Source organism: Euwallacea fornicatus, unplaced genomic scaffold (genome assembly GCF_040115645.1).
Source record: "Euwallacea fornicatus isolate EFF26 unplaced genomic scaffold, ASM4011564v1 scaffold_156, whole genome shotgun sequence".
Classification (NCBI taxonomy): domain Eukaryota; kingdom Metazoa; phylum Arthropoda; class Insecta; order Coleoptera; family Curculionidae; genus Euwallacea; species Euwallacea fornicatus.
The window spans coordinates 1-24100 of NW_027096124.1; the positions used below are offsets into that span (position 1 = coordinate 1).

The 24100-nt window shown below is 51.7% G+C and overlaps 1 protein-coding gene across 1 annotated transcript; it reads right to left on the minus strand.

Moving 5' to 3' along the window:
• Window positions 1–18133: 18133 nt before the first annotated feature.
• LOC136350195 (uncharacterized) lies at window positions 18134–18790 on the minus strand. Its single transcript, XM_066301706.1, has one exon. The coding sequence runs from the start codon at window positions 18788–18790 to the stop codon at window positions 18134–18136; it is 657 nt and encodes a 218-aa protein (XP_066157803.1).
• Window positions 18791–24100: the final 5310 nt, after the last annotated feature.

Consider the following 24100-nt stretch of genomic DNA (forward strand, 5'->3'; position numbering starts at 1 on the left):
TAACCTGAACTAACCTGAACTAACCTGAACTAACCTGAACTAACCTGAACTAACCTGAACTAACCTGAACTAACCTGAACTAACCTGAACTAACCTGAACTAACCTGAACTAACCTGAACTAACCTGAACTAACCTGAACTAACCTGAACTAACCTGAACTAACCTGAACTAACCTGAACTAACCTGAACTAACCTGAACTAACCTGAACTAACCTGAACTAACCTGAACTAACCTGAACTAACCTGAACTAACCTGAACTAACCTGAACTAACCTGAACTAACCTGAACTAACCTGAACTAACCTGAACTAACCTGAACTAACCTGAACTAACCTGAACTAACCTGAACTAACCTGAACTAACCTGAACTAACCTGAACTAACCTGAACTAACCTGAACTAACCTGAACTAACCTGAACTAACCTGAACTAACCTGAACTAACCTGAACTAACCTGAACTAACCTGAACTAACCTGAACTAACCTGAACTAACCTGAACTAACCTGAACTAACCTGAACTAACCTGAACTAACCTGAACTAACCTGAACTACCTTAACCTGAACTAACCTGAACTAACCTGAACTAACCTGAACTAACCTGAACTAACCTGAACTAACCTGAACTAACCTGAACTAACCTGAACTAACCTGAACTAACCTGAACTAACCTGAACTAACCTGAACTAACCTGAACTAACCTGAACTAACCTGAAACTAACCTGAACTAACCTGAACAACTGACTAACCTGAACTAACTGACCTAACCTGAACTAACCTGAACTAACCTGAAACCTAAAAATTAACCTGAACTAACCTGAACTAACCTGAACTAACCTGAACTAACCTGAACTAACCTGAACTAACCTGAACTAACCTGAACTAACCTGAACTAACCTGAACTAACCTGAACTAACCTGAACTAACCTGAACTAACCTGAACTAACCTGAACTAACCTGAACTAACCTGAACTAACCTGAACTAACCTGAACTAACCTGAACTAACCTGAACTAACCTGAACTAACCTGAACTAACCTGAACTAACCTGAACTAACCTGAACTAACCTGAACTAACCTGAACTAACCTGAACTAACCTGAACTAACCTGAACTAACCTGAACTAACCTGAACTAACCTGAACTAACCTGAACTAACCTGAACTAACCTGAACTAACCTGAACTAACCTGAACTAACCTGAACTAACCTGAACTAACCTGAACTAACCTGAACTAACCTGAACTAACCTGAACTAACCTGAACTAACCTGAACTAACCTGAACTAACCTGAACTAACCTGAACTAACCTGAACTAACCTGAACTAACCTGAACTAACCTGAACTAACCTGAACTAACCTGAACTAACCTGAACTAACCTGAACTAACCTGAACTAACCTGAACTAACCTGAACTAACCTGAACTAACCTGAACTAACCTGAACTAACCTGAACTAACCTGAACTAACCTGAACTAACCTGAACTAACCTGAACTAACCTGAACTAACCTGAACTAACCTGAACTAACCTGAACTAACCTGAACTAACCTGAACTAACCTGAACTAACCTGAACTAACCTGAACTAACCTGAACTAACCTGAACTAACCTGAACTAACCTGAACTAACCTGAACTAACCTGAACTAACCTGAACTAACCTGAACTAACCTGAACTAACCTGAACTAACCTGAACTAACCTGAACTAACCTGAACTAACCTGAACTAACCTGAACTAACCTGAACTAACCTGAACTAACCTGAACTAACCTGAACTAACCTGAACTAACCTGAACTAACCTGAACTAACCTGAACTAACCTGAACTAACCGAACTAACCTGAACTAACCTGAACTAACCTGAACTAACCTGAACTAACCTGAACTAACCTGAACTAACCTGAACTAACCTGAACTAACCTGAACTAACCTGAACTAACCTGAACTAACCTGAACTAACCTGAACTAACCTGAACTAACCTGAACTAACCTGAACTAACCTGAACTAACCTGAACTAACCTGAACTAACCTGAACTAACCTGAACTAACCTGAACTAACCTGAACTAACCTGAACTAACCTGAACTAACCTGAACTAACCTGAACTAACCTGAACTAACCTGAACTAACCTGAACTAACCTGAACTAACCTGAACTAACCTGAACTAACCTGAACTAACCTGAACTAACCTGAACTAACCTGAACTAACCTGAACTAACCTGAACTAACCTGAACTAACCTGAACTAACCTGAACTAACCTGAACTAACCTGAACTAACCTGAACTAACCTGAACTAACCTGAACTAACCTGAACTAACCTGAACTAACCTGAACTAACCTGAACTAACCTGAACTAACCTGAACTAACCTGAACTAACCTGAACTAACCTGAACTAACCTGAACTAACCTGAACTAACCTGAACTAACCTGAACTAACCTGAACTAACCTGAACTAACCTGAACTAACCTGAACTAACCTGAACTAACCTGAACTAACCTGAACTAACCTGAACTAACCTGAACTAACCTGAACTAACCTGAACTAACCTGAACTAACCTGAACTAACCTGAACTAACCTGAACTAACCTGAACTAACCTGAACTAACCTGAACTAACCTGAACTAACCTGAACTAACCTGAACTAACCTGAACTAACCTGAACTAACCTGAACTAACCTGAACTAACCTGAACTAACCTGAACTAACCTGAACTAACCTGAACTAACCTGAACTAACCTGAACTAACCTGAACTAACCTGAACTAACCTGAACTAACCTGAACTAACCTGAACTAACCTGAACTAACCTGAACTAACCTGAACTAACCTGAACTAACCTGAACTAACCTGAACTAACCTGAACTAACCTGAACTAACCTGAACTAACCTGAACTAACCTGAACTAACCTGAACTAACCTGAACTAACCTGAACTAACCTGAACTAACCTGAACTAACCTGAACTAACCTGAACTAACCTGAACTAACCTGAACTAACCTGAACTAACCTGAACTAACCTGAACTAACCTGAACTAACCTGAACTAACCTGAACTAACCTGAACTAACCTGAACTAACCTGAACTAACCTGAACTAACCTGAACTAACCTGAACTAACCTGAACTAACCTGAACTAACCTGAACTAACCTGAACTAACCTGAACTAACCTGAACTAACCTGAACTAACCTGAACTAACCTGAACTAACCTGAACTAACCTGAACTAACCTGAACTAACCTGAACTAACCTGAACTAACCTGAACTAACCTGAACTAACCTGAACTAACCTGAACTAACCTGAACTAACCTGAACTAACCTGAACTAACCTGAACTAACCTGAACTAACCTGAACTAACCTGAACTAACCTGAACTAACCTGAACTAACCTGAACTAACCTGAACTAACCTGAACTAACCTGAACTAACCTGAACTAACCTGAACTAACCTGAACTAACCTGAACTAACCTGAACTAACCTGAACTAACCTGAACTAACCTGAACTAACCTGAACTAACCTGAACTAACCTGAACTAACCTGAACTAACCTGAACTAACCTGAACTAACCTGAACTAACCTGAACTAACCTGAACTAACCTGAACTAACCTGAACTAACCTGAACTAACCTGAACTAACCTGAACTAACCTGAACTAACCTGAACTAACCTGAACTAACCTGAACTAACCTGAACTAACCTGAACTAACCTGAACTAACCTGAACTAACCTGAACTAACCTGAACTAACCTGAACTAACCTGAACTAACCTGAACTAACCTGAACTAACCTGAACTAACCTGAACTAACCTGAACTAACCTGAACTAACCTGAACTAACCTGAACTAACCTGAACTAACCTGAACTAACCTGAACTAACCTGAACTAACCTGAACTAACCTGAACTAACCTGAACTAACCTGAACTAACCTGAACTAACCTGAACTAACCTGAACTAACCTTTTTTTTTTTTTTTTTTTTTTTTATAGAGGTTAGGGGAATCTGCCAACAGACATCGGGGGCCTGGCTCATAGCGATCTTATGCGCCCCCTTTGTGTCGGGTTGGTGTCTCCGATCGGGAGAGCACCTACCGACTAAACCCCCTGTCCTCTCTTCACCCCTGAGTGTGTGTTCCCCCCCGGCTCGGTTCATCACCATTCCTACGGGGGGGGAGGTGGCATTCTCGACGACTACCTCCGCCATCCTCGTGGAGGTAGGGTTCCCTCAATCCTAATCGCTGTCCGCCTCCGCAAGTCCACGTACAGTCCTACCAGCTCTCCTCAAGTTTTCACTTACTCTCTTTGCATCCATGATCTTACCTATCATGAAAGCAAAGGCGTCCCACTTTCTCTCGCTCTCGACAATCTCTCTACCGATAGAGTTTCGATCCAGGGTGAGTCCGCCCGCCCTGGCTTCCGCTCTATCGGCTTCCCAATGCTGACACTCCCAGAGCGTGTGCTCCGGCGTGTCAGCCACACCGGTTGTTTCGTTCCCGCAGAACCAGCAGTGGTCGCTGCGCTCCGCCCCTATGCGTCGCAGATACTTCCCGAACACGCCGTGCCCGGTGAACATCTGCGACAGGGAAAAACTGGGCTTCGCCCATGCGCACTCGTACCACTGCCTTATGCTAGGCACGAACACCTTCATCCATCCTCCGTACTCGTTCCATTCCCTTTCCCATTCCTGAATTACCCATTCCGACACCTCGTTTTTGTGCTCTCTCCCGCGTTCCCACAGCATTCGTCTCTCCTGCACTCTTATTCTTACAGGAGGGATCTTGGCCAGTGCCAGCACCGCTTCGCCCGGAGCCGTCCGGTAGGCGCACGCCACCCTGAGCGCGAGTCGACGATTGGCTCGCTCCAGTATGCCGTGGTACCTCCGGTACGCCAACTCCGATTGCCAAATCGGAGCCGCGTAGAGCAGGGCTGACGACGCCGCCATGACCATCACCCTCCTCCGTTCGTAACTCAGGCCGTTTGCTCTCGGGAGGATCCCTTCCATTTTCTGGACGATCCTCCCTACCTTTTCGGCTGTTCGCCGGGCGTGTTCGCCGAAGCGGGCATTCCTGCCGAACCACACCCCGAGATACTTCAAATGCTCGACCGTCTCGTAACTTCTTCCATCCATCGCTATTGACAGACTCGTCAGCTTGCGCCTTCCGGCCAGGATCACCATTTCCGTCTTTTCGACGGCCATGCTGAGCCCCTTCCTGCTGAAAGTTTCGGCGACCAGTTGCATGGCCCGCCTGACTCTCGTCTCCAGGATTTCCCCGTTCTTTGCCTCCACCACCAACGCGAGGTCATCCGCGTACGCCACCGGAGTGACGCCCTTTGGATAACCCATCGTCAGCAGCTCGTCGTAGAACAGGTTCCACAAGACGGGACCCAGAACGGACCCCTGAGGAACCCCACACGTCAACTCTCGAACTTCCCCGTTTGGCAACGTCAAAAAACGATTTTGCAGGTATGATTGGATCACTCCAATCAGATACCTGCTCACCCGGGACCTCCTCATCGTTTCGACGATGAGATCCCACGGGGCCGCGTTAAAAGCGTTACGAACATCAATTGTCACCATAACGGAAAAGCCCGCGTGAGCGTAGCTCTTCCCCCTGATCCCCTCGACGATCCGCATGACGGCGCCCATGGCGTCCATGGTACACCTGCCCTTCATGAACCCAAACTGCCGCTCACTTATCATACTCAGTTCGTTTGCTTCGTCCAGTAGTCTGGTCTTGATCACTTTCTCTACCACTTTCCCGAGTCCGTCGATGAGACAGATGGGCCGGTAGGAGGTCTCGGCGTTCGGATTTCCCTTCGGTTTCTCCACCAAGGCTAATCGGGCTCTCTTCCAGATTTCCGGGAAACTTCCCGAGGTCAAGATGCGCGATGCGCAATCGGCCATACCCTGGGGCGATGCCCCAAGATACAGCTTCAAGACCTCGTTCGGAATCCCGTCCATCCCCGGGGCCTTACGGCTCCTGAGAGTACCGACCGCCCGGCGAATCTCCTCAGTTGAGACCCGTACCACATGAGTTTCCCCCGTTTCCCCGGTATCCCAAATGACCCTCTCCTTCGTCGGAAACAGTTCGTCCACCTTCCGAAGCATTTCTGCTTCTGGGAGGTGGCTTCTTTTCAAGTGACCAAGTTTCCCGGCTACGATCTTGTAACCGAGTCCCCAGATGTCCCTTTCTAGCTCGTCACAGAGCCCCTTCCACGACTCTCCCTTGGCCTTCCTAATGGATGCCTTCAAGACCTTTCTTGCCTCGCGCAGGGACGACTGAAGGTCGTCCAGTCCTCGCGGTTCCCGCCGGACTCTCTCTCTCATCACCCGTCTCCGGGCCCTGACGCATTCTCTCCTTTTCTCCGCGATCTCTTCATTCCACCAGTACACGGCCTTCCGACCTCTACCAGAACCCTTCTTGCGGAGGCACTGGTTGCAGGCGTGAGTGATGTCCCTCACTATTAGTTCGGGATCATCCGCCACGCCCACATTCTGGTCTTGGGCCACGAACTGCCTCAGTTTCTCCAATCCGCGGCTATCCACTACCCATCCACTCGTCACCCTCTCCGACTTTGCCCCTTGTGCGTGTCCCTCCCCGCCGATGGAGAAAGACACGTACCGGTGCCCGCTTCCGCTCTCCGTCTCGCATTCAACTTTCCAGTCTCTCACCATTCTAAACGCAATCGCTCCCGCCATAGTAATGTCGATCAGCGACCTTCCGTTTCTGTTTCCGAACGTCCACTCCCCCCCTCGATTGAGAGGAGTGAACTCTCCCGCGTCCAGGAAATCCTCCAAGGCAAGACCGTAGGCGTTTCGCGCGACAGAGCCAAAACGCCCACACTTTGCATTTAGGTCCCCAGCGATGAGGACCCTCCTGCCGTTCAATCCCCTCACGTACCCCTCTAACCGAGCGAGGAACGCCTCGAATTCGGCCGTCCTCTTGTTCGGAGAGAAGTACGCTGAGATCAGCGTGATACGCTCCAACCCTACCGCCACGAATCCCCGATCCCTGTGGATGGACTTTACCTTCACGTGGTCGGCTAACCACACGAAGGCGTCGTCGCACCTGTCTCGGATCTCATTCCCTTTCGTTTGGTTCGGCTCTTGACCCAGAACAACGTCGATGCCTCGTTCCTTGACCACCTGGCTCAGTAGATCGGTTGCCAACCGCTTCCTGTCCAGGTTGATCTGGAGGCACCTGAGGTCCCCGATTGCCAATTCTTTGACCACATTCACTCTCCCTCGCTCACGCTACTTGAGGATCACTTACCCCGTTTCCTCCTCTCCTCCTCCAGCAGGAGGGGGCTGCGTCCCCTCCTGCCTCCTGTCGATGGTATCGGACACCACCCCCACCACTTCTCCGCGCAAATCACTCACCCTCGGCACTCCGCGCGATGCTACTCCGCCCTGTTGCGGGACCTCCCGAGCATCCTTCTCCCCCGAGTTCGGAGGGGATTCTCGGGTCATCCCGCCCCCATCCCCTAGGTCCTTCTCTCCCTCCCCCTCTTTAGGGGGGGAGGGAGAGCGTTCCTCCCGTGGTCTCTTGCCCCTCTTTTTGGAGGGTTTTGGTTTCCCCTCGGTGACATCCCCCTGTTCGAGTGTCGTGGTGGGTGTCGGCTTGGCAGCACCCTCCACCCTCTTTTCCCGCCCCCCGCATTCTGGACTCCCCGCACTGTGGCCCTCCGCGCCACAGAGGGGACAAAACCGGGGATACTTGCAATCCGCGGCCCTGTGCCCCTCCCTGGCACATCGAGCGCACAGTTTGGCCCTGTCCACCCCCGTACATCCCCCCGCCCTGTGGCCTATCTCCCAACATCGGAAGCACCTGCCGGAGTCTTTCAACTCCCGCAGGCGGCACCTCCCGATGCCCACCCTGAGGTCGGCGATCCCCCGCACCCTCGCCGCCTCCAACTCCCCCACCACGCGGATCGTGGCAGTTTGGCAACTGCCGAAGCTCTCCCTGAGGCCCACCAGTTTTACCTGGTCCGTCCTCAGAGCGGCCGCAACGGCAACCGCCCCCACCACGTCCACGTCCCTCGCCAGGGCGTCCAAGCCGGTGACCCGGAACGTCACAGATCTCGACCCTTGCCCCGTGCGTACCCTCTCAGCCCCCAGACCCTTGCCCAGGATGGCCTTGAGCTCCTCGCTCTCCTTCGCCCCCCCCTTGGGGAGAGTGAGGAGGACCTCCCCCTTCCTGGTCTCCCGCACGGACCCAATCCTGAGATCTGTACCGCTACGCGACACCAACTCCTTCACCCTCTTGAGGGTGTCCCCATAGGTGGCCCCCGCCTCTGGGGAGACGAACACCACCTCTTCCTCGCGTCCACTCGCCTGAACCTTCGTCCCCTGCGCAGGCAGTATCCTCTCTCCCACATTTTTAGCCGCCGCATATAGGAGGATCCGTATCTCCTCTCCAAAGTCCACGGCCGCCATCTCCATTATCCTCCTAAACTCCCAGGGGTTGGCTCCGTGGACCATCGGGACGACGATCCGGCTCCTCCCCAGTCTCACCATCTCCCTCAGCAGGCTCCTTGTGGCTTCCAGGACCATCCTTGGTCCCGTCCCCTCGAGTTCGCTGAAGAAGATTCTTCTCTCCTGCCTCTCCTCCTGCTCTCCTACTTGCAGGGTGTACCCCTGCAACATAGAAGAGAACCCCCCTTTCCCCTCACTTACCAGCCGTAGCTGCTCCAGCCCTGGGATGAGCTGGAAGGCCCTGGTTCTCGCCGCTTCGTCGTTGGCCCCCACCATCACTCCCAGGTCGGCATCAAATCCGTGCCGATACGGGTCTCCACTCCTGATCTCCGTCGCCACGAAGTCGTCCCTCTCCCATCTGAACCGGAGCGCCTCCTCCATCTTGTCCTCTCGGACCAGCTGGTGAATTTTGCGCCTCCTCTCCTCCTTCCTCAGCTTCGCCTCTCTCCACTCCTCCCACGGCTCGGTCTGGCATCCGACCGTCGCCGTGGTATGCGTGGGGGTTTTCCCCCCTTTACCCACCCCACTTACCTTCGGCGGTCCTCCCGTTTGGGTGTCCCCGTCGTAAGTCATGAGGTCTGAGGACTCAAACCTCCTCTCCTCCAGCCACCTGCGCACAACACTTCCCTGGAACACCTCCACTTGCTTGGCAAGCTTGGAGGTGATGTCCTTAATGTCTCGCTGGGTGTTGCGCTCCATTCGCTTCCCCAGCTCCCCCACCAGAGACGTGATCCCCTCCATGGCTTCTTTTATGACGGAGGCATCGGGGATATCCACAGTCTTCCTCTTCGTCCTCACCTCTCCTGCTGTCCCCTCCTTCCCCTGCTCCTCCCGGTTCATTTCCTCGTCCTTCAGCACCCGCTCCATAGCCAGCTCCTTCTTCTTCCTTTCCTCATTCACTCCATCTCCCTTCTTCTCCTCCTTGGTAGGTGGTGGCGGCGTCCTACTTACTTTGCCCCCCTTCCTAAAGGCGTCCTCCATCTTCTTCGGCTTTTCGCCGGAGCGTTCTTGGCCCTCCCCAGAATCCGTGGGGCCAGCGTGGTCCACCGGGGCTTTCACCCGGTCGGAAACCACGGCGGGATTTTTACCCGCCTGGGGTACTCGTTTTTTTTGATCGCTCATCATTAAAAAAATTTTTTTTAACACACACGTCACTCTCATCCAGGTAAGTAAAAGGTAAGTATGTGGGAATTAGGATTGGTTTTCTTAGGATTTTCAGGTAAGTTTTGTGGACACTCCGAGGAGTCGGCTTTTCCGGGAATCAGGTAAGTAGGACGAATTGCACTTTGGGATATAAGTACAATTCCAGCTTAGGTATCCGCAGGTTCGCCACACCTGTATCCAGTGGATGAGTCTGGATCCTCACGGGACCGCTAGGAACTGGACCCCCACCAGCCATGCATCCCGTCGGCGCGCGTCCCACCTTAGGATTTGGGAGGTATTTATAGTGGCCTCACCACCCGACCCCGAAGGATCCCCGCTCATCCAACTCACCCCAGTAGGAACAGCATTTCTACCATTCCACCAGTTAGAGCAGATGTTTACGGTTTGATCTTTGGATAGGACAAATAGGGATTCTCCGTAGAGCGTGAGCTTCAAGGATAATAGGTAAGTGGTAGAAACTGCACTTTGGTAGGTAAGTACAATTTCAGCTGAAGTTCCGCAGACTCGCCACGTCTGTCTTCACAGGGTGAATCTTCACGGGGCCGCTCGGAGCTGGACTTCCCTCCAGCCTTGCATACCTTAGGCGCGCACCACACCATGGGAATTGGAAGGTGTTTATAGTTTATAGTGGCCTCACCACGTGATCTTGAGAAGATCCCCGTTCACCCAAATCAGCCCCGGCAAAACAACATTCCTGCCACTTCTCCGGTGCAAACCAGATGTTTACGGTTTAATGAGCTGGTCCACGGCAGAAGTTTTCGTTCCGGACTTGCAATTTTACATTGCAGCCATCACTTATCACTCCCACTAACCAAAGCCCCGCAAAGAGCCTTGGCCGTTCCCCTATCCGCCACCCGGGGGACGCGCCTGGTAGGTTGCTCAACCCACAGGAACCTGAACTAACCTGAACTAACCTTTTTTTTTTTTTTTTTTTTGCGAGGAGGTGGGAATCTTCGAAAGACACCAGGATTGGTCTCATCCTGGTAGTGTGGGATTCAACCGACCATTATGTCGCCCGCCTACCCACTAAAACCACCTCCCCTCTTCCCCCCGGAATTGCCTTTCAGCTTCTCACGGGGCCCTCTAATCTTCCCCCCTCGTGGTTGGCAACTGAGGATACTCACATCCCCTTACGCGTCACTTTTACTCACTCACACTCTTTCTCTCCTTCTTTCGTTCTCTTTCTTCCGCTTCGTCCACATGATTCGCTCGACCATTCGCTCGAACGCTTTCCACTTCACCTCGCTCTCCACTAATTCACTCCCGATTGTGTGTCGGTTCAGTTCGAGTCCGCTCGACCTGGCCTCCACACGATCGCCCTCCCGCTCTGGACACTCCCAGATCGTATGTTCCGGAGTGTCCGGCACGCCCTCTCTTTCGCTCCCGCAGAACCAACAGTGGTCACTACGTTCTACTCCTATTCGTCGCAGGTATTTCCCGAACACGCCGTGCCCGGTGAACACCTGCGACAAGGCAAACCCGGGCCTCGCCCATTCGCACTCGGACCACCGTCGTACGCTGGGAACGAACAACTTCATCCATCCTTCATATCTCTCCCACTCTTTCTCCCACTCTGTCATCACCCATTCTTTCGCCTCACTTTTGCACTCTTTCCCACGATCCCAGATCATACGTCTTTCTTCCACTCTCAGTCGAATCGGCGGTATTTTGGCCAACACCAACGCCGCCGCACCCGGAGCCGTTCTGTAAGCACACGCCACCCTTAGTGCGAGCTGACGATTTGTCCGCTCCAGAATGGCGTTGTACTTTGCGTACTCCAGCTCCGATCGCCAAATCGGAGCCGCGTAAAGCAGGGCGGATGACGCCGCTGTCACCATCAACCGCCGGCTGTCAAACCCCAATCCGTTCACTCTTGGCAGAATCCCTTCCAGCTTTTGGACGATCCTGCCTACCTTTTCAGCCGTTCTTCGGGCGTGCTCGCCGAAACGAGCATTCCTTCCGAACCACACACCCAGATACTTTACGTACTCGGAAGTTTCGTAAAGCACCTCATCCACTCTCAGACTTACACTCCGCAGTTTGCGCCTCCCGGCCAGGACCACCATTTCGGTTTTGTCCGTAGCCATACTGAGGCCCTTGCGACGAAACGTGTCGGAGACCAGTTCCATGGCCCCCCTGATTCTCCTCTCGAGGGTTCCCGTGTCCCCCGCCGTAACCACCAGCGACAAGTCGTCCGCGTACGCCACCGCAGTGACGCCCTTTGGATAACTCACCGTCAGTAGCTCGTCGTAGAACAGGTTCCACAAGACGGGACCCAGGACGGACCCCTGAGGAACCCCACACGACAACTCGCGAACTTCCCCGCCTGGCAACATCAAAGTTCGGTCTTCCAGGTACGACTGGACCAAGTCCGTGAGGTACCCGCTCACCTGTGACCTCCTCATCGTTTGGACGATGAGGTCCCATGGCGCTGTGTTAAACGCGTTCTTAACATCTACAGTTACCATGACGCAAAAGCCCGCGTGCGTGTAGCTGCTCCTCCCGATATCCTCCACGATCCGAAGCACAGCCCGCATGGCGTCAATGGTGCTCCTACCCTTGACAAACCCATACTGTCGCTCACAAATCATTCCATACGCCGTCGCTTCTTCCAGAAGTCTGGCCTTGATCACCTTTTCCGCGATCTTCCCGAGTCCGTCGATCAAGCAGATGGGCCGGTACGTCACCTCGGCGTTCGGCTCCCGCTTTGATTTTTCCACCAGCGCTAATCGAGCCCTCTTCCAGACCTTGGGGAACACGCCCGAAGTCACAATGCGATTAACGCAACTGGTCATACCCTTCGGCAATGCCCCCAGGTACAACCTTAAGACCTCGTTCGGAATCCCGTCCGGTCCTGGAGCCTTCCGGCTCTTGAGAGTCCCGATCGCCTGCCGAATCTCCTCCACGGTTACTTGAGCGACTGCTTCGGGCGCCCGTTCCGTTGGTTCCCATCTCACCTTCTCCTTCTTCGGAAAGAGCTCGTCCACATACCGTAACATTTCTGTTTCCGGCAGGTGGCTCGACCTAAGATGACCAAGCTTCCCGGCCACTATTTTGTAGCCGAGACCCCAGACGTCCGTCTCAAGTTCTGCGCACAGACACTTCCACGACTCCCTCTTGGCATCCTTAATGGCTTCCTTGAGGGCCTTTCGTGCTTCCTTGTACTCATCTTCTACTCTTCTCCTTCTCTCATCAGTCTCTCTATCACCTCTCACTCGACACTTCCTTCTCATCCGTCTCACACACTCCTTCCTTAAGTCAGCAATTCTTTCATTCCACCAGTACGTTCCTCTCTTTCTCGCCCTCAATCGCTCACTCTTTTTCTTCATGCACGCGTCACAAGCGTCGCCGATCTCCTTCGCTATTTGCTCGGGGTCATTGGCAACGCCCACCATTCCATCTCTCTCACGCAAGTACTGGTCTAACTTGCGCAGACCTCTTTCGCTCACTATCCATCCTCTCGTACCAATTACACCGTTCGCAATATCATTCTCAGCACGAGGCACGTTTTCCTCCTTACCACTAACGACACGGAAAGTCACGTACCTGTGCCCACTACCACTCTCCCTGTCGCACTCAACTCTCCAATCACGCACCATTCTCGACGCACTCTCACTTGCCATCGTTACGTCGATCAACGATCTTCCGTTCCTGTTGCCAAACGTCCACTCCCCTCCATGATTGATTGGGATGAACTCTCCCGCGTCTAGGAACTCTTCAAGAATCAGGCCATAGGCATTTCGCGCCGCAGAACCAAAGCGCCCACTTTTCGCATTCAGATCCCCCCCGAGGAGGACCCTCCTGCCGTTCTGACCCCGCACGCACCCCTCCAGCTTACTGAGGAAGTCCGCGAATTCCGCGGTCCTCCTGTTCGGTGAGAAGTACGCCGAGACCAGCGTGACCCGCTCCAGCTCCACCGCCACGAACCCCCGACCCCTCTGGATTGATTTCACCCCCACATGGTCGGCTAGCCATATGAAGGCGTCGTCGCTCCGATCCCTGACCACCTTCCCCAACGCTCGGTTCGGCTCTTGACCCAGTACAACGTCGATGCCTCTCTCTTTGATCGTCTGATACATAAGGTCGGTGGCCAACCGCCCTCTGTCCAGGTTGATCTGGAGGCATCTTAGATCGTTAGTCCACGGAGCCATGACCCATTCACACGTTCTCATTCACACTCACACATCGCTCACCTGCGAGTTTCCTCAGTTGCTCCTTGCGCCGGACATCGGTTTGCCACGCCTGGCTTTTGCACCACGCGTCGCCTCCCGCATCCCGCACTCCGCGTCCGCAGCCACGGTTGCTGCAAACACCACTGCCTCGACCGCTTCCGCTGCCGCTACTTCCGCGTCCGATTCCCGTCCTCTTCCCTTTTCAGGGGGAGGAGGGGAGTCGCTCACCACACTACGCGCACTTCCCGCACTTTCAGATTCCCTTCCTCCCCCCCTTTCAGGAGTAGGAGGGGCGTCCCTTACCCCACTACTTGCTTTGGGCGTGGTTCGGTCTCCTTTCTTGAGGGCGGCTCCGGCTGCCGGCTTATTATCCGGTGCCGCAGCGGCCTTTTTGGCCCGCCCACCACATTCCGGAGCCCCCACACTATGTCCCTCCGCGTTGCAGAGGGGGCAAAACCGAGAGCTTCTACACTCTGCGGCCTTGTGCCCCTCCTTGGCACATCGGGCACATAGGCGGGACCGGTCCTCGCCCCTGCAATCGACCGCCCTGTGGCCAATCTCCCAGCACCGGAAGCAGCGTCCGGGGTCTTTCCTCTCTCGTACTCGGCACTTATTGATGCCAACCTTGACATCCGCTATACCCCGGACCCTGCTTGCGGCCACACCCTCTACATCGACTATACGGATAGTGGCAGTCTGACAGCTACCGAAGCTTGCCCTGATCCCCACCAGTTTCAACCGGCTGGATTCCAGGGCAGCTGCCGCAGCTACCGCCCCCACCACCTCCGCACCCGTCGCGACTGCGTCCAAGCCAGTGACCTGAAAGGTCACGGGCTTAGACTCCGCCCCTGTACGCACCCGGTCCACGCCCAGCCCCTGGCTGAGAATGGAGCGGAGCTCTTCCCCACTTTTTTCCCCACCCTTAGGCAGCGTCAGGAGGATATCACTCGTCTCCCTGACGCTGCCTATTTCTATTTTAGTTTCGCTCTGGGCAACCAACTGCCGCACCTTTTTTAAGGTTTCGCTGTAGGTTGCCCCGACCTCACGAGTCACAAACACGACTTCCTCGTCTCTCCTGCCTCCGTCCTGTTGGGCAGGTGCAGGAGTGACGGTCATACCACCCGTTTTCGCCCCCACAGGCATGTAGAGGAGGACCCTTACGCCGTCGCACCGCTGGCGCAGGGCAGCCATCTCCACCACCTTTCTGAAGTGCCAGGGATTGGCCCCCGGCACCAGCGGTAAGACCACTCTGGTCCTCCTCTCGTGCGCCATCCTTTCGAAAAGCGCTCGGACGGATCCGAACACTTCTCGAAGGCCGGTGCTTTCCAGTTGCCTGAAAAACACCAGTCTCACCCGCTCCTCGATCCTTCCGTCTTTGTCCAGACTGCACGTCTGGCGCAAGGAGGGAAGACCCCTCGTTACCCTGCCGTCCTCCAGCTCCCTCAGTTCCGGCAAAAGCCCAAGGACTCTCTCCTTGAGAGGGCTGGAGGTCGTCCCCACTAAAATGCAGAGGTCCGCCCCAAAGCCTTGGCCCAGGGGGTCGCCCTGCACGACCTCTGTGACGGGAAACAGCCCCGCCTCTTCCCATCGCTCACTCAGCGCTTCCTCCAGCCTGTCGTCTTTGACAAGCTGGAGGATTCGCTCTCGCTGAGCTTCCGTTCTCCGCCCCTCTTCGGTCTCGGTCTGACAGTCAACCGAGATCGTTTTTTTGCCCTTCTGGCCCTCCACCTCCAAAAGAGCAATTCGCTCCCTCAGAGTCGCATTCTCCTCCTGTAGGGCCGAGAGCGTACCAGCCCGTCTCGCTAGATCGGCTTCCCAGCCGCGCCTCACCCCTCTAAGCAGGCTTCGAAGGTCGAAAACCGCGTTCACGACCTCCCCCTTCGGATTGTAGCTGGCCTGCAGGAGGTTGGCGAGCTCCTCCGCCCGGCGCTCCGCCTCCTCCAGCGCTACACCGCTCGCTGACACCATCTTGCCCTCTCCTGTCGGTGAGGGGCTCTCCTCCATCCTTTTGCGCTTCCCTGCAGCGCAGGGGGTACTGGTCTGTTGCGGAAGGTCCAGCGATATGGCCGAAAGAAAGTCCTCCCGACCAACATCCCCCTCGCTTCCGCCCCCTTCCGAATACTCTGAGGTCCTCCTCACAGGCAGGTGCAAGGAAATTGACCGCCACGCCTCCTCGTCCGAGCACTCCGCCTCTCCTCCCCCTTCTACTTGGGAAGAGGGCGTCTCCTTGGGGGGGGGTTCTCTGTAGTTTGTTGCTCTTCGCAAACCCCCCCATATCTTCCGGGACACTGCTCCGCCTGTGGGCGGCGGCCACCACTACTTCGTCGCGCAGGCTGCCCCTCCGTTGGGCGCCTGCGCCGGTAGGCGCTGCTCTCCTCATCCACACAGCTGACGATTCCTTTTTGGAGAAACCGCCACCATCTTTTTTCTCACCAGTAACATGCTGCCGCTCGGCCTGGTCGCTCACCGACGCGGCGGAGAAGTTGCTGGATGACGGTCGGGTGTGGCCTCCTCGCTCACCACCATCCCCGACCGGAACTGGGGTCTCCCTCCCCTGCTCCGTAAACGTTTTTCTCGTTTGCCGTTTCATCGCCATGTTTTTCTTATGCCCTCCGCGTTGGTTACCTCCGTTTTCCTCCACCGGGGTTGGTTACCCGATCTCGGTAGTCGGAGGCATCCAGGGGTCACCACGTGGAGGTGCGGATAGGACTTTGACCCCCAACCTGAACTAACCTGAACTAACCTTTTTTTTTTTTTTTTTTTGCGAGGAGGGGGAATCTTCTCAAGACACCCGGCCTGGTCACGACCGGGTAGTGTGGGATTCGACCGACCATTACGTCGCCCGCCTACCCACTAAACCCACCTCCCCTCTTCTGCCCCGGAACCGCCTCTCGGCATTACATCAGGGCTTCCTGGATCTTCCTTGACTAGGTACGGACGCGACCCCGTACTCCACTTTTCTTCCTTTCATTCTCCCTCGCAATCTTTGCCCTCAAGATTTTCTCTATCAGGCCCTCAAACGCACACCACTTGCTCTTGCTTTCCACCAGTTCATTCCCTATCGTCCGTTGGTTCAGGTCGAGTCCCCTCGCCCTCGCCTCCGCCCGATAGCCCTCCCATTCAGGACACTCCCACAGCGTGTGCTCCGGTGTGTCCTCTCTTTCGTTGCAAAACCAACATTCACTACTTCTTTCCACTCGTATTCGCTTCAGATATTTACCGAACACTCCGTGCCCGGTAAACATCTGAGCCAACATATACCCACTCTTCGTCCATTCACATTCGTACCACGCACGGATCCGGGGTATGAAGGTCTTGGCCCAACCCTCATATTTCCCCCAGTCCTCCTCCCATTCTCTCATTACCCATTCCTTCACGCCATCTCGTCCTTCCCACAACATGCTTCTTTCCCTCACCCTTATTCTCACCGGAGGAATTTTGGCCAATGCCAGCACCGCAGCGGTCGGAGCCGTTCTGTAGGCACTGGCCACCCTGAGAGCGAGCAAGCGATTTGCCCTCTCCAGTGTAGCCGCGTACCCTCCGTACGTCAGCTCCGTTTGCCAAACGGGAGCCGCGTACAGCAGGACCGACGATGCCGCCATAACCATCATCCTCCTCCTTTCATACCCAAGTCCACTCGCTCTAGGCAAAATGCCTTCGAACTTTCCAATCACTCTCGCTACCTTTTCGGCAGTCCGACGTACGTGCTCACCAAAGCGAGCATTTCTGCCGAACCACACCCCTAGGTACTTCAAGCACTCCTTCGTCTCGTACGAGACGTCGTCCACTCTCAGACTCATGCTTCTTATTTTCCTCCGCCCGGCCAACAGCACCACTTCGGTTTTTTCCGTAGCCATGCTCAGTCCCATGCGCTCGAACGTGTCGGCGACCAGTTCCATGGCCCACCTGGTCCTCGCCTCTAGGGTTACCCCGTCCCTCGCCGAGACCACCAACGCCAAGTCGTCAGCATAGGCCACCGGAGTGACCCCTCGCGGATACTCGACGGTCAGTATCCCGTCGTAGTAGAGGTTCCACAAGACGGGGCCCAGGACGGACCCTTGGGGAACGCCACACGACATCTCTCGAACTCCCCCGTCAGGTAACACCAAAAACCGATCTTGCAGGTACGACTGAACTACGTTCGAGAGGTACCCGCTCACCTTGGCCCTTTCATCAACCTGAACTAATCTGAACTAACCTTTTTTTTATGAAGGGGAGAAAAACCTTCCAAAGGTACCCGACCTGGTGGTCTGGCGACCGGGTTATGTGGGATTCACCCCCACCCCCCTCCCCCCAGGTGGGGGTCGTGGAGAAGGGGCGCCTACCCACTAAAAAACTCCCCTGCTTCGTTCATTAAGTTCCCATCCGGCACCGCCGCGAGGACATTCCTTCGAATGGGGGAAGACGATCTTTCTCCGTGTGTGCCCCTCCGGCTTTTCTTGTTCACGTCGGGGGGACGGTAAAGAGAGAGAGGGCGGATCCCTGAGCGTCCTCTCGTACGCACACTTCTCCCACATAATCGATTCAAACATGCGCGTCACTGCGTTCCACGATTTCTCGTCTTTCAGGAGTAGATCGGCCACGTTGTTTTCCGTGATATCGATACCGCACTCGCTTTCGGCCGTTCTCCTGTACGAGTCGAAATTCCCGCACTCGAAAACCGTCTGAGCCGGGGTATCTCTAGTCCCACAATACCAGCAGGTGTCCGTCCTAGCCTTGCCGATGCCCTTTAGATATGTTCCGAACACCCCGTATCCGCTCATGGCGTGCATCACGTAATAGTTTAGACCACCGTGTTTCCTTTCGCACCACTTCGCTACGTCGCGCACGAACGTTCTGGCGTGTCCCTCGTACATTTCCCACCTAGTTTGCCATCTCCTCAGCAGTGTCTTCCGCATCTTGTCTTTGTCCTGTCCGTTCTCCTCCTTACTACTTTCCCTGTATAGCTGGGATCTTTCCCACACTAGCAAATCGATTGGGGGCATGCCCGCCAACACCTGGGCTACAGCCGTGGATAACGTCCTGCACCCGCACACCACAAGAATAGAAAGCCGTCTATTCAGTCCGTCCAGCTTTTCCAGGTGCACTCGCTTTCATGCTGTACGCGGCTCCGGTCTGGCGAACAGAACTGGAGTACGGAAGGTACGCGGCCATACTGGAGAGAGCGAATCGTCTGCTCGCGCTCCGGGTGGCTAGCGCCTACAGGACGGCACCGACCGACGCGGTGCTGGCATTGGCCAAAATACCTCCAGTGAAAATCAGAGTGAAGGAAAGAAGTATGATGTGGGAAGGGGGAAAAAGTGGAGCGAAGGAATGGGCAATGAACGAGTGGGAGCGGGAATGGGAGAAGTACGAGGGTTGGATAAAGACCTTCGTACCCCGGATCCGCGACTGGTACGAGTGCGAATGGACGAAGAGCGGGTACATGTTGGCTCAGGTTTTCACCGGACACGGCGTGTTCGGGAAATACCTGAAGCGGATACGAGTGGAGAGAAGTAGTGAATGTTGGTTTTGTAACGAAAGGGAGGACACACCGGAGCACACGCTGTGGGAGTGTCCTGAATGGGAGGGCTATCGCGCCGAGGCAAGGGCGGGGGGACTCGACCTGAACCGAAGCACGATAGGGAACGAGCTGGTGGAAAGTAAGAACAAGTGGGTAGCGTTTGAGGGCCTGATAGAGAAGATCTTGAGGGCCAAGATTGCAAAAGAGAACGAAAGGAAGAAGAGTGGGGTGCGGAACCGTGTCCGTACCTAGTCCGTGGGAGCGAGGAAGCCCTGAAGTAATACCGAAAGGTAGTCCCGGGGCAGAAGAGGGGAGGTGGGTTTAGTGGGTAGGCGGGCGACGTAATGGTCGGTCGAATCCCACACTACCCGGTCGTGGACCAGGCCGGGTGTCTTAAGAAGATTCCCCCTCCTCGGAAAAAAAAAAAAAAAAAAAAAAAAAAAAAAAAAAAAAGCTGCACTCGCTTGTCCGTATAGTGACCTCACACCGCCGAAGCGTATAGCACTACCGATGTGCCCACCGTCGCCAAAAGTCTCCTCTTAGCGGTGGAGCACCCACCGACTCTGGAAATGATTTTGGCGAGCACATTCACCATGGCCCCCGCCTTATCCGCTCTCGTTCGCATGTGCACACCGAAGTTGCAGTCTCTTCCGTAGTACACACCTAGGTATCTGACGTGCTCGCTGCTACGTAAAAAGTCCCCGTCGATTCCCATACGAAAATTTCTCAATTTCCTCCTGCCAGACAGCATCACCATCTCGGTTTTGGATTTCGCCACGTCCAGGCCCATCTCCTCCAGCTTGTCCGCGACTCGTTTCACTGCCGCAGCCGCGACTCTCTCCAGCATCTCTCTATTTTTTCCGCAGACGATTATGGAAAGATCGTCCGCGTAGGCTATCATCTTTGCGCCAATCTCTTTTTCCAGATCTAGCACCTCGTCGTAGAAAATGTTCCATAGCGTTGGCCCCAACACCGATCCTTGTGGGACGCCACAGCTCATTTCCAGAGGGGGAGCGTTTCCTCCTATGTCGATTCTTCTGTCTGACAGGTAAGAACTGATCAGGTTACGTAAGTAGGGGCTGAATCCTTTCCTCCTTAGCGCCTTTAAGACGCCCTCCCACAGCGCACTATTGAAGGCGTTGGCAATATCCAGGCATATCATCGCACAGAAGTCCATACCCCTGTACGAAGATCCAACGCGTATGTCATCCACCAGTTTCTTAATTGCCATCATTGCGTCTATCGTGGATCTATGTTTGCGAAATCCATACTGTGATTCGGAGAGTACCCGTTTTGCTTCAATTTCCTCGTTAAGCCTATCGCAAATCATGCGTTCGTACACTTTGCCCGCGACGTCAATGAAGCAGATCGGCCTGTAGGTAGGAGCGTCGTTCGGCCGCTTCTTCGGTTTTTCGATCAGCACGAGCTTCGCTTTTTTCCATTTTTTAGGGAAGATCTGTCTGGTAAAATACCAATTGTACACATCCACCATAAAACCTCTGTGCGCTTTCCCAATCTTACAATATATATGTAGGATCCGTTTGTCAGATCGCTGCAATATTCTGTATACAGGGTGTCCCGAAATTAAAGCACCATATTTAAACAACGTAAATTAGGTCAAAAAATAACACCAAAACTTTAAATAAAACAATGTCGGAAAATGCTTCCTTAATGAGGTATGCCTCTTTAAAGACGTAACTCTGATGATGGTAATTTTGAAATATTTCCAAAACGGTGCAAGATAACTTTATGAAATTTGGTACGATTTTATACCTTATAAGCCTCAATTGACTGATGTGGCTGAATGGAAATTATTTCGTCAGAGGCGTGCTGCACGGGTAGTGTCGGGGTTAAAAAATGCTAGATTTTTTTTATGTGCCCCATTTTTTAGTTGCTGATGCAAAATTATGAAACCATATACGCTTCCAGAAAAAAAAGACACTCTTGGTTCACGATGCTAGGACGCTTCGTTTTCGAATAAAATGAATTTAAACATTACAATGCATGACAAATACAAATGATGCTTAAAGCGATATTTTATTAAACACATCAAAACGATTAAACAATAATAAAAAACGAACAAGAAATTTAAATGACGCACTTTCAAAGTAAGTTTTCAAATAAGTTTCCGTTTTGTTGGATACACAGTCTAGATCGTTTTTTTATGCTCTGGGAGGCACGGGAAATTTGAAACGTATTTTCTTTTATTTGATTAGCAGCTAAGTTGATTCTATCCAACAGTTCTTCCCTCGTGTTTATTTCTGTGGCATAGATTATGCTACACATAAAGCCCCAAAAAAAATAATCCAGGGGATTAAGGTCAGGTGATCGAGGGGGCCAGGTTATTGGACTACCTCTTCCTATCCACCTGCCTGGAAACTTTTCATCAAGCCAATTTTTCACGTTATTTCCAAAGTGAGCTGGTGCCCCATCTTGTTGATAATACATTTGCAATCGGGTATGCAATGGTATATCTTCTAATAGGCCTGCCAGCTCATTTTGAAGAAAATGTAAATAGTGTTGTGCTGTTAACCGGTTTGGAAATACAACTGGTCCTATTAATCTATTTCCTATGATACCTGCCCAAATGTTGACAGAAAACCTATGCTGAAAATGTGTTCTCCTTACGACTTTTGGATTTTCATACTCCCAATAATGTGTGTTATGGATGTTAAATGCTTTGTCTCTCGTAAAACTAGCCTCATCAGACCACAAGATATTATGTAAAACATTTTGGTGATTCAAAACCCACTGGCAAAAATTCATCCTAACTGTAAAATCTTCCTCTCGTAAGTCTTGAACCCTTTTATAGTGAAAGGGATGCAATCCCTGCATCCGAGTCATTCTTCCTATCTAAAAATTAATATTCGAAATAACTGTTTATCTGTTGTTATTTTAACGACTGTATTTACGATCGATTTTGGTATGTTTGTAATGTTTTCAAGCGTTCTTAGAGAAATTTGAGGATTTTCTTCTATTCGATTAAGCACATCCTCGAAATCGTAATCTACTGTAGGTCTTCCTTGGCCTCGAGAACGTTGAAAAGAACCACATTCGATTAAATTTCTATGTACTCGACTAAAAACAGATCGAAAAGGTATTCTTCTTCTCGGGTACCTCCTTCTGTACTCTTCTACGGCGGCTCGCGAATTACCATTACAGAACCCATAAATAAAATGAATATCGGCAAGCTCCCTACTTGAAAATTTCTCCATTTTTCACTAACAGCTTAATAATGACACAAAGAAACTCCCCAACAGAATAAATATAAACATCAAATTGACAGTCAACATTGTTTAATATTTCGTAGCCTACTATTAAGTTTTCACAGAAAGTAAATCATTTGTATTTGTCATGCATTGTAATGTTTAAATTCATTTTATTCGAAAACGAAGCGTCCTAGCATCGTGAACCAAGAGTGTCTTTTTTTTCTGGAAGCGTATATGGTTTCATAATTTTGCATCAGCAACTAAAAAATGGGGCACATAAAAAAAATCTAGCATTTTTTAACCCCGACACTACCCGTGCAGCACGCCTCTGACGAAATAATTTCCATTCAGCCACATCAGTCAATTGAGGCTTATAAGGTATAAAATCGTACCAAATTTCATAAAGTTATCTTGCACCGTTTTGGAAATATTTCAAAATTACCATCATCAGAGTTACGTCTTTAAAGAGGCATACCTCATTAAGGAAGCATTTTCCGACATTGTTTTATTTAAAGTTTTGGTGTTATTTTTTGACCTAATTTACGTTGTTTAAATATGGTGCTTTAATTTCGGGACACCCTGTATATTAATTAATAAGTATAATTGTTGCCGTCTGACCAAATCGAGATGCAAATAGGAAGATGTATATTGTAAAGTAGCTATAATTTAGGATATGTTGGGGGAATAAGGAGTGAGGTACCCTGATGATACACCCATGTGTATGGTCACTGAATTCATGTGGTTCGCAGCATTACTGGAATTTTCCCTGTAATTACCCTTGGTCGAGAGCCACATGAAGTAAGAGAAAGTCGAGCATCTCTTTGTTAGAACCAGGAAAGAGGGTCGAAGGACAGTCGACCAGGGTTCTGACAAAGAATGGTTTATGATGTCCAGATGTGACTGACCAGCCATTGAGCGGGCAGTCGAGGAATACAAGACCCACAAGAAAGAACTCAGACGGGAAATAGGAAAAAGCAAGACGCAAAAATGGAAGGAACTCTGCGCGGAATTGGAGGATGACATCTGGGGGAAGGCGTATCAAGTAGCCACGAAACGGCTAAAGATAGGACGTTTCAGGATTCAATCTGTAGAAGAGATAAACAGACAGATCGAGGCCCTCTTCCCGAGAAGGCCGAAAATACAATGGGAAAGAGAGAAGGAAGTAGGAAGTAACGGCAATCGCGCTGATTGCGCAGAAATCGTCATTTCAGAACTGGAGCGGGCCCTGGGGAACGTCAATCGAAAGAAGGTGCCAGGGCCGGACGGAATAACGACCGAAATCTTCTTGACAGTTGCAAAGGAACATAAAAGCTTCCTTCTGGGACTGTACAACAAAGTTTTCAAGGAGGAAAACTTTCCCGAACCGTGGAAAAAAGCAAAACTGGTCCTGATCGAAAAACCGAGGAAGGACGGAGAAGATGGAAACGTCAAAAAATATCGACCGATATGTTTAATAAACACGTTCGGGAAAGTCTTCGAGAAGATTGTTTGCGAAAGACTGCAAAAGGAACTGGAGGACAAAGACTTGATCTCGGATCGGCAGTTCGGCTTCCGTAAAGGGAAATCGACAGTGGACGCCATGA